The sequence below is a fragment of the Beta vulgaris genome, chromosome 6 (assembly GCF_026745355.1).
Source record: "Beta vulgaris subsp. vulgaris cultivar EL10 chromosome 6, EL10.2, whole genome shotgun sequence".
Classification (NCBI taxonomy): domain Eukaryota; kingdom Viridiplantae; phylum Streptophyta; class Magnoliopsida; order Caryophyllales; family Amaranthaceae; genus Beta; species Beta vulgaris.
The window spans coordinates 55,534,315-55,546,424 of NC_079207.1; the positions used below are offsets into that span (position 1 = coordinate 55,534,315).

The following is a 12,110-nucleotide window of genomic DNA, read 5'->3' on the forward strand; positions in this document are numbered from 1 at the left end:
TAAAATTAAAAAACAAATGCACGAAAATTACTAAAATTCACACAGCCTGCATAAACCCCACGGTAATACAGATTATGTAAAGAAATAGATTTTCCGATCTTAAAATCTAATATTCACGAATTAATTACTAACAGTCACGAAAATGCAAAAATAGAGAATTTATTTAATTAAATATGAAAATGGTAAGCAAAATCTATTCCAAGGCATGACAACATACGAAACACATAACATGCTTCAATAAGTATATTTTCGATAATTATAAAACTCATTCACTAGTTATTTTATAATTAAACCATATACACATAATTTACCATTTTAACTAATAAAATAGTAAAAAGTCAAATAAAAATTGCTACACATAATATACACACATACATAATGAAGACTATTAACGTAAATTGTTATCAATAATCTCATACAAAAAGTCATTTAAACAATTCCTAACGTAATAATGTACTACATAAATATACCCTAATCTGTAACGTTTTAAGATAAGTACTAGTTACCTGGAACGTCGGGAGGAGAGTTGAGTATAAATAGATTCTAAAATACGCTTGCGGCCAAAGCCTTCTTCTTTAACTTTGAAAATTCTCATTTCGTACTACTTTGCTCCGACCATGATTCCCGGCAATGAAAAGCTTAGATTTGAATTGCTCCGGTCCGAGTGAATACCAAGATGTTTGTAACATTCTATCCAAATTTGAGAACGATCAAACGGTTAGATCTTCGGATATATTTATTTTCGTTAAGGCGTGACAGAAAAACTGGGTTGAACTTTTCTCTTCCTTTCCTCTCTTTCTTTTCTTGAAAATGGCGTGGGTACACAACAAGAATGTCACTCTTTTCCATCGCCTAAATCGGACGCTAAAACACGGGATCAGACGCTAAAGAGATTAGTGTCCGTCAACGGACGCTAAAAGGCTGATGTAAAACCCCTGGTCGCTAATTATCCAATTAGCGTCAGCTAAGCGGACGATAAAAATTTAGCATCCGAAATTTCAGTGTTAGCGTCCGACTGTAAGGGCGGACGATAATTAGCGTCTGATTATTATCGGACTCTAATTAGCATCCGATTAATGTCGGACGCTAAAGCTGTGAAACAGATGCTAAAACAGACCCCATCATTATCAGCTTTCACTTGCCCAAGGTTTTACTTTATTATTTTTATTTAATTCATTTTATATACTTTCAATTATTATTTCAAAATGAACAATGTTAGAATAACAAAAATTGAGAATTAAACTTTTGCTTTTTTTCCATTTTTGCTTTTTAAAGTTCACTCTCAATTATTATAAAAGTAACTAAATACCAATAATACAAACCAATTATAAGCTAAACAAGTACAAACAAATGAGAAATGAAATATTTTTATTTAAATATAAAAATACTTATACAATATATTGGAAAATATCCCATAATAATACAATCTGAAACAACAAACTTTAAAAATATCCCATAATAATATTGTAGGTACAAGAATCCATAATCTGGAGCTCAAATCCAACTCCAATCTTGAAGAAATCCAAATTTCAATCAGGAACAAACCCTGAAGATCTTCTATCTGCAGCAAACATGTAGAACAAAATCAAAATATTTACCCAAAAATAAATCCTAAATCGATTTTAAAAATTTTATACATAATGTTTTCCAAAAAAACGAAAAAAAAAAAGAAAAACTGATTCCCAAAAAAAGAAAAAAAAAAGAGAAACTGATTCCCCAAATAAATGAAACATTGAATACCAAAGAATGAAAAATTGAATACATAAAAATGAAAACAAAAAAACGAAAATAAAAAATTTAAAAATCAAAAAACGAAAACCATTATGAGATAAACCAAAAACTAAAAATCAAAAAAGCCAAACAACCCAAACAATCCAGCACCCCCACGAACCCAAACAACCCACATCCCAGATCTGACCAACCCACCCAAACAAACAAAAAAATTAACCCAGATCCATAACCCGTAACCAACTAAGAAATGAACCCAGATCCATAACCCACAAACCCAAAAATTTAGACGAAAGTTTATTTAAAATGGACAAAACTAAAAAACGAAAATCAAACCAAAAGAAACAAAGAAATTAACCAAAAACCGAAAATCAAGAATCGAAAAAAAAAGATAAATCAAAAACCGATAAATGAAAAAACGAAAATTAAAATCCAAAAAATGAAAAAAACCAAAATCAAAAACCAGAAACGGAAACAAATAACAAAAATAAAATAACCCTTCAAATCGAATCAGCTGGGGACGAAGCGGCAGTGGCGGCGGTTGTGTTTCCAGATCCAGATCAAAATAGAAAAAAAAGAGGAGAGATGAGAGAGAAAAGAGAGTAAATAGATGTGAGAGAGAGATGAGAGAAAAATTTGAGTGAAGGGAGGTGAGAGAATGAAAGGTGAGATAGAGAATGAGAGGATATAATGAAGGGTCGACTTTTAGGCCGTTAATTAGCGTCCGTTCAACAGACGTTAAATTTTAGATAGCGGATGCTGATTAGCGTCCGTTCTAAAAACGAATGCTAATTTTCGAAAAACGGACGCTAATTAGCGTCCACTCCAAAAACGGACGTGCAGGTGCACCGTGTATCAAGGTGCGAACGCACCTTAGCCCCTGAAATCAAATTTTAGTTTTGTTCTTTCTCGCAAGGTTTCATCAAACGCAACAACATTAACACCTAATATCATCACATAAACCCAATGGACACATTTAACTATATATGTTCCAACATTTTTTTGAAAATTCCTTCGTATAAACTGTTCTATATGCATTAGTAGATAATAGAAAGTTTGAGAATTGGACTTATTTAGCAGTTTAAAAATTTCTTCTTACTTCGAAACTTGGTTTAATTTGTTTATAATATTGCTGATTATATCGATGACTATGAACAACTTCCATTTGTTTTTCGCTAAAAATATGCAATTTGTGAACATAAATATAAAGAATGGTGAAGAACATATTCCATTTATTTAGAAATCGAAGTAGATATATGTTTTGTTTTGTTTCTTTCAATTTATTTCAAAGTCTGGAGATAGAAGGATATAATTTTATTCGTTTATTGATATTATTTGAAGTTGTAATAGAAGTATAAAATGATAGAAGGATATAATTTTAACCGAGACTATGAATAATGTATTGTATGTATGTAAAAACAGAAGTATAATATACTTTCGATATTTTATTTTCGGTGCCTTCATAAAATTGATATAAGGTACCAAAAATTTTGAACATAGGGGACCAATATAATTCAAAATCTAGCACATGGGCTCTACATTGTTTGGGACGACACTTCGATATCCATGTTTCTTCCTTCTTTTACTCTTGCTTGGACTCATGTACTTGTATGTACATAAATATATGTCTAAGTGTCTGATTTAACTAGTTTTTAAAAAAAGAACTGCATGAATTGGGTTAATATAAAGTGCCAAATTATTCATGTCTATGTGCGCAAATAAGTACATGCACCCAAATGCATGTAGAGCATGGTGCACCCTTTTCTAAACTACGTCGTTTTATCATTTTTAGAGTATAATTTTAAAAAATTATTGTTATTTGTTTCCTTAAATTTTGCAAGTAAAGATTCCTTTTTCAAATTTAAATTTAAAAGGTATATATTCTTTTACCTTAAGTATAGATGTTCATTTACTATATGTTCTTTTCATTATAACATTTGTTCTTTTATAAATATAGATTTACACGTTCTTTAATTGTAAGTCGTGTGTTCTTTTTAAAAGTAGAAAAGTTGTTGAAAAAAGTTCGTGTTCTTTTATATTAATTGTATGTTCTTCTTGGGTGCACAATGAGCATTGCTCATTGTGCACCCTAGTCCACAATCCACGCTTTGGTCTATGTGGAGCACCAAAAATAATCTGACAACTTTTTGTGGATAGATTTGAAAAAATAAATTGTTTACCGACTTGTCCCTTCCACATTGCCTTCCATCTGCTCCCGATCTCCTCTATGAATGCTAACAAAAATAACTGTAACAGGTGATGCATGGGGAGGATTATGTTGCTCTGGGTTTCCTGTTTGGTGACAAATGTAAAGTAGCTTATATCTCCGATGTTTCACGCTTTCCTTCAAGCACAGAATATTGTAAGCATCCTTAAAGCTTTGGGTGTGTATATCTTTCCTTGATTTTTGCCTGTGTAATCTTCATTTGGGTAGAAAAAGTTTCCTCTTCAATCATATCATATGGCCTATAGAGTTAGCATGCTGAGTGAAAAAAAGAACAGGAGGTTATGAAATAAATTTAATTTCAAAACGTCAAAAATTCTTGGGTGTGACTGTCTCAGTTTGTGAAACAGCTCAACTAGCAAACTAATAAGCTTAGTTTATGCCATAAATGGATAAAAAATAAGATAAATAAATGGTCTAAACTAATGGTTTAACTTATGCCATAAACTAATGGGTTGGATTTTAATAAGAACCCTCTTATGATGAAAATCGTGAGAAAATAAAAAGAGTAAAAATTTCATAAAATCAGCAAAAGAAAATAAAATATCAAGCAAAAACATTAATCAGTAGAAAACATTAACTAAGTGACTAACCCATGTGCAAGTGCCATTCACATGGAACATTTCCCTTTTTCTGCCTTCAAAGTTCTCATATGAATATTTGCTTCTACCACCAAGATCTGCACCAACGGCCGCTCTGTCCTTGCTACGCCGCAAGTTTTGCAGCAACTATCGCACCCTCCTATTCATCTATTGCAAATTATTATATGTGGCCGGTTACGCCTATAATTATCGGTGTGGTTAGCCAATATATAAGACCCACACGGATTTTCATTAGTATTTTCACTCTCTAAGCCCACACTGATTTTCATTTGTATATTCACACTCTCTAAGCCCACGCGGACTCAACACAGTTTCACTATCTCTCTTCTTCTTCTTCATCTTCAAACTTCTCTACTTCAATGTCTTTCAAATTAAGGCTTCAACAATGGCGACGCCGCAGAACTTTGACGACGGCGTACCTCCTACTGTCGACGATGCTGCTATTGTTAATCTACGAAACTCAATGAACCTTCTTCTCCGACTCGCTGCTGGAAAGCATCAGCATCTGTATAGAGCATATGCGTTACTTCCGTCGGCAGTGCCCTAAACTCTAGTTATAATCCCTTGGATTATGTTCTCGCGGGTTTACGGGAAGTTTTCTGATCAATAATTAAGTTCAGTTTCAAATAATTAAACACTAAACCTAAGAATTGCGATAAGAATGAAGCTGTACTATAAGTTAACAATGGCGGAGATTGAAGATTTGACATTGAGCAGAAGCGTTGCAATGAATTTGATATGCGATATCGAGTAAAGTGAGAAAACCGAACAAAAGGGGGCTGGGGTGGTGGTGATGTTTGGTGGGGAGAGGGTGGTTGCTGGAAGCAGGGGAGTTGGTTGGGCTGATTGTTCTATGGTGTGGTGTTGGTTAACAAAATGGTGTGGTGTAGGTTAAGCCTTTTTTATTTTGTTTATTAAAAGTATCTCTAAAATCTAAATCTAGCAAAAGGATTGTTCGAATTAATTAATGAATTTTCAATTTTCTATATATGAATATTATATGAGTAGCCCCTTTTTTTTGGCGTAACCTCAACTAATACTATGAGTAACCTCGTTTAATCTCTATGAATAACCTCGTTTAATCATACTAGTAACCACAATTATTTAGTAGCCTTATTTAATCATACGAGTAGTCTCAATTGTTCGCACAAGTAACCTCCCATTTATTAATGAAAATTAACCTCATTTGTTCATAAGGAGTAACCTTATTTATTCATATCAATAACCCCATTTAATCATATGAGTAACCCCATTTTGTTCAAATAAGTAACCCTATTTTATTTTTATTTATTTTTGATAAGGAAAAAAGACTTAGATTGACCCTTTAGTCAGGGGGTCAGCCTAAAACATCCTTCCGGATGATAAGGGAGAAATCCATACAATCCGAGAAATGACGAGCATCCACACCTGCATCTTTTACAATATTAGAAATCTCCCAAGGAATACGCTAAGAATTCTTCATAGAGTTGATGACTACAAGATTATCTCCCTCCACAATAATGTTCGAAATATCTAGAGAGATAGCTCCTTTAACAGCTTCTCGGAGAGCCCAAGCCTCATCTTGAACAATAGAAATATAGGACCCTAAATACTTCGCCCCCACAAGCAACACCTCCCCCTTACTATTATGTATCACAAACCCCAACGCAGCATTTCCATTGCTCTCTTTCGATCCGTCTGAGCTTACAGAAGTTAGCAGGAGAGGGGGACCAAATAAGATTAGGGCATGGTCTAGAAACTTTTGGCTTAGGAGTACTAATCAAAAAGTTCCTATTAATCTCTACATCCCCTTTCCAGTAGCCTTACTCCATTGAGCATAGAAATTACTAATCATAACACTAACTTTACGAGGGGATAGACCCTCCTCATTGAAAATAACTTTGTTTCGAATAAACTAGATAAACCACCATACAAAAGCCAATTTTGAGATAGTAGGGGAGTCAATAACTGAGTGACATGCCTCAATCCAATATCTAAATGAAGAGTAATCCGAAAAATTGACAAACCCAGGGAGATTAGGCCAGGAATCAGAAGCTTGGAGACAAGTAAACACCTAAAGAGTGAAAGGGCACTGAAAGCAGAGATGAGAAATAGACTATGAGGCATGAAAACATAACACACATTGCTGCGGAACAAAAACCTTACATTTTTCAAGTATATCCTTAGATGGCAAACCATCATGGCAAGCTTTCCAAAAAAACAACTTAATCATAGGAGGAACATTAAGATTCCATAACCATGGAAATTCCACTTTTTCAAAATTTGAATTAAAAATACCTTGAGTAAGTAATGAACAAGTCTTAACAGAATACTCACCATCGGCGGTCAACCGCCAAACCAAAGAATCGTCTTGAGGAGACGAAGGAAGATAATGAGAACAAATCCTGGAAACAATAGGAGAGGGAACCATCATGGCAAGCTTTCCAAAAAAACAACTTAATCTTAGGAGGAACATTAAGATTCCATAACCATGGAAATTCCACTTTTTCAAAATTTGAATTAAAAATACCTTGAGTAAGTAATGAACCAGTCTTAACAGAATACTCACCATCGGCGGTCAACCACCAAACCAAAGAATCGTCTTGAGGAGACGAAGGAAGATAATGAGAACAAATCCTGGAAACAATAGGAGAGGGAACCAACCACTTAATCCTGGAACTGTCCCATCCCCCCAATGCATCCAAAATATCACTAACTTTTTTAAGATCTTCTGTCCCAGTAGGGTATTGGAATACCTAATTATTATCCCAAAAACTGATGTCTCTACCATTTCATACCTGCCATCAAAGCCCCTTTTTGAACAATGGTCTAATATACATGAGCTTTTTCCATTGCCAAGACGCAACTGGAGAAAGCTTATGAGAAAACATGTCTTGAGATTTGAAATACTTCTTTTTGACCAAATTAACCCATAAGTTATCTTTGAGCTTAATAATTTTTCCAGAGAAGTTTCATTTGTAAAGTAACATTGTTGACATCTGCTTTTCTGATGCCGAAACCCCCATATTGTTTAGGTAGACAAATTTTACCCCAACCAGTCATGTTTGCAGTCTTATTCAGGTTATCTTTATTTCAGAAAAAAATTCTATAAGACTTATCAATCCTAGATAAAATAGGTTGAGGAAGGTAAAAACTTTGCATCTGATAAATAGCTTTAGTTGCCAAATTAGCTTGAATTAAAACCATTCTACCTACTTGTGATAAAGAGTTAGCTTTGTATTTTGGCAATTGGCTAAGAACTTTATTACAAACATTCCCAAATGTTTCCTTAGTAACCCGCGAGTCTATAATTGGGCAACCTAAATACTCCCTTTAGTGGCTAACTTCATTCATACCCAACAAAGAAGGAAAATTGACTTTAGCCAAATCAGGGACATTCAGGGAACACTGAAAAGCAGACTTGTGAAAATTGATAAGCTGTTAGACATAGAACAATATTTATCAAGAATCTGCTTAATTACAACACGGCTAGCATCTGAGGCTCTAGCAAAGATCATCGTATCGTCCGCAAAAGTGAGAAAAGGGGTATGGACCCCAAATTTACCTATAGAAACTCTAATAGGCTTGTCGCGTTGGGCATTTGCCGCTGAAAATTTCCTAGCAAGAAGTTCAGCACAAAGAATAAAAAGTTAAGGAGAGAAAGGATCGCATTGACGAATACCCCTTGACGGGTTAAATCGCTCACCCAAAATACCATTGACTAGCACCGAAAAAGAAGGGGTAGAGATACAACATTTAATCAAATCGACCCATTTAGAACAGAACCCCATTTTTTTGAGAGAAGTTAGAATAAAGCCCCATTCTAACCTATCATAGGCTTTTTCCGTATAAAGCTTAATGGCTATCCATCCATCAGAACCTGCTTCTTACTGAAGGAATGAAACACCTCATGAGCAATTAAGATATTATCTTGAATAAAACGTTTAGGAATAGAGGCCCTCTGAAGGGGGTGGATAATTTTATCTAGAACTGATTTTAAGCGGTTAGTGAGCACTTTAGAAATAACTTTATAAATGGTGGAACAAAGGCTAATAGGTCTAAAATGATTAGCATAAGAAGGATTATCTATTTGAGGGATAAGGGCAAGGAATGTATGATTAATTTCCTTCAAAATATTCCTAGAAAGAAAAACAGCTTTCACCGCTCTAATACTGAGTTACCAACTAAATTCCAATACTATTGAAAAAAGAAAGGAGGAAATCCATCAAGTCCAGGCGATTTATCCGGAGCAAGGTCAAAGACAACAACTTTAATTTCATCAGGAGAAATACAAGCTACAAGAAATTCATAATCTTCATTAGATATAATAGGAGAGAGAAGGCTAAAATCAACCTCCTCATCAAACCCACAATCCGGGTTGGAGATAAATCTTTGCTCAAATTCTTTCGAAATTGCGTTAGAGATAACCTCCGGAGAAGACATAATCTGATCTGATTCTGTTGAAAAACTCTTAATTTGATTCGTATTTCTTCGAATAGAAGCATATTATTACGTGTAATCTCAAAATATTCAGTTTTTTCACCGAGTACCCTTGTGGTTTTTCAAAATTCATGGGTACCCTTGTTGTTTCAAAGATGCATCAGGTACCCTTACTATTTCAACAAAATGCATGAAATGCCCCTTAATGACTAACATCGTTATAATTCCATTAGTCATTAATCCTAATTAACCTTTCTAACCCTAATAACCATTCTAATTCTAACCTCCAAACCCTAACCCCTAACACCCTAACACCTAACCCCGTCCTACACCCTTACCCAACCACCCAACCACCCAACCACCCAGCCACCACAGTCCCCCCTCCACCCTCCCAGCCCTTCCCTACCCCTCCGTCCGTAGCTCACCCTCCACGCACAACCGCAGACACCCTCATGCGAACCCTCTCACACCACTCCTGCCTTCCTACGTAGCCCCTCCCCCTCCCCCGCAACACCCCCTATAATTGGCCCCAACACTGGCGTGGAATTCGAGAATGGACGAAAAACCATCAACCCCAAATTTAATCAGAGTTTTGAGAAGGGAGAAAAATGGTGAACAATGCAGCAGATGCTCGTCGTAACACTACAACTGTTCAAACGACCAATGATGACGTTGCGGGGGGTTTTCAGGTGGGTTTTGCAAGGAGAGGGAGAAGGAGGGGGTTACGGGGCTGCGGGGGAGGGGAGGGGGTGGGACGGAAGAGGGGGTTTGTAGTGGTTGGGTGGTTAGGATTTAGGGTGGACATTAGGTTTTAAGGGTTAGGGGTTAAGGTTATATTAGGGTTTTGGGTTAGGGTTAGAGGGCCTAATTAGGAAAGAAGAATTAAATAGGGTGATTGACTAACGAAATCATCACGTTGTTAATCATTAAGGGCATCTTGTGCATTTAGTTATAATAGTAAGGCTACTTGGTGCATTTGTGAAACAACAGGAGTACACCATAAATTTTGAAATACCACAGGGGTACCTGGTGAAAAAACTGTAAAAAATATTTTATGAGTAACCCCATTTATTTTTTTACAATAACCTCGTTTAGTTTTTCGAGTAACGTGTTTAATCCTATGGGTAACCTATTTTAATCATATGAGTTACCTAATTTAATCTTATGAGTAACCTCATTTATTCATACCATTAACTCCAATTGTTCACAAAAATAACTGTCATTTAACAATACAAGTAACCTCAGTTGTTAATACCTTATTTAATCATATGAGATGCTATTTAATCATATGAGTAACTCCAACTGTTTAAAAAGTAACCAATTTATTCATAAGAGAAACCTCATTTCTTCATATAAGTAACCTCGCTTAAACATATGATGAACCTATTTCAGTATACGCGTAACCCCAAATTAATTTTCACATAAGTAAGTCCATTTGCTTACAAGAGTTACTCCATATGTTCATAAACATTTGTGCACAAGGGTCAAGTTCAAAAGGCCATATTTCACAACACACTCAATATTTTTGGAAATTCAAGTTGGAGATGAAAATTTGGCACGATATCTTTTCAAAGCCTGGTCAAAAACTCAATTCCGATGAGAAACGAGTGAGATATGACCTTTTGAAATTAAGTTGTTTGGCCTTTGTGCGAGGGCAGCCCAAAGGAAATTCATCTTACCACGGGTTCGCGAAAGGTGGCCAAAAAAATACATATGCATATGTATACATATATATAAAACATACATAAATACACACACACTCTCTTTATACAGACACAAATTTTTCAATTTGTATTGTTACTTATATACTTGTCAAAACAATATCATGTGATCGTATTTATTTCATCTAAATAGTAGTCTTATATTCATGCAATGCGTGTGAAAATATATTAAAACTCTTTATATTTAATAGAGATAGAATACGACTATCTTTTTTTTGTTGAATTAAAACTAGTTAACCCTCTTTTCCCCCCTTTTTTCTATTTTTTGTTATCCTCCATGTGTCACGTTGTATAATAGAGATCATTAAGATACTAACTTAGGTTGGCCAGTGGAATAAATGGTGTTTTTAGTTTTTGATCTTAATTAGACCAGGTTTTCGGGCTTCAACTAGGGTTGCAAATAAGTTGATAAATTTCTGAATTACTCGCAAACAAAGCTAAGTTAAAATTCGATCAAAATGTTTTTAATAAGCTGACACAAGTTTGAACAAAAACATAGAACTCTAAATGAGCCAAGCACGAAAAATAGATTAATATGTACTATATGTTTAACAAGAGATTAATATTTTAAAGAACACAACCTATTTTGTCGAATTACTTTATGATTACAAAATTAGATATCAACTTCGTTTTTTTTATAAGAATGAGCCATTACCTTTCTCTCTTTAAAATGATTGACAAAAAATCAATTATGTTAAATGAGTAGATATGATCCTTTAAGAAATCTCTATTTCATAAGGTAACTCGTATTTAGTTTTCAAATGAAGCTCGAATTTTACTCTTACAAGCTCAAGTTCGAATTAAAATACAAATGACCATGTTTGCGGCCATTACCTTTTTCTCTTTAAAATGATTGACAAAAAATCAATTATGTTAAATGATATAGATAGGATCCTTAAAGAAATCTCTATTTCGTAAGATAACTCGTATTTAGTTTTCAAATGAAGCTCAAATTTTACTCTTACAAGCTCAAGTTCGAACTAAAATACAAATGACCATATTCGCGAACAAAGATGGAACAAGCCAAATCTTGATAAGCAAAACTCGAACAAAGGAGTTTTAATAGGTCGATCGAGTTCTAATAATTCTTACCAAACTTTGCTGAGATAGGCTGTAACCAACTTCAACATCACTTTTCCATTTCCCTTGATATGACCTATATTAGCAATTTAGCACTAGAGAGCCAACCCATACACCTGAAAGTCTGTAAATTCCTACATTTCTAAATAGAGTTCTCATTATTCGATTTATGTCAGTCTCAAATACATTTATCATTTTTCTATTTGGTATAGGTATACCAATTAAAATAATATTTGATTTTTATTATATTACCCACTTTTCCATAAACAAGATGACTTTGTAAAGTGACCCACATTTTCTCTCCTCAATAAACAATTCATGAATAGTATACAACGT

General features: G+C 34.5%; 1 protein-coding gene across 1 annotated transcript in view; it reads left to right on the top strand.

Moving 5' to 3' along the window:
- The window catches only part of LOC104908522 (putative hydrolase C777.06c), a 61,973-nt gene that overhangs the window by 18,872 nt on the left and 30,991 nt on the right, over positions 1-12,110 (top strand). The window contains exon 5 of the mRNA XM_048637492.2: positions 3,985-4,090. Within this exon, the coding sequence (XP_048493449.1) occupies positions 3,985-4,090 (106 nt within the window). The remainder of the gene's footprint in view (positions 1-3,984; positions 4,091-12,110) is intronic.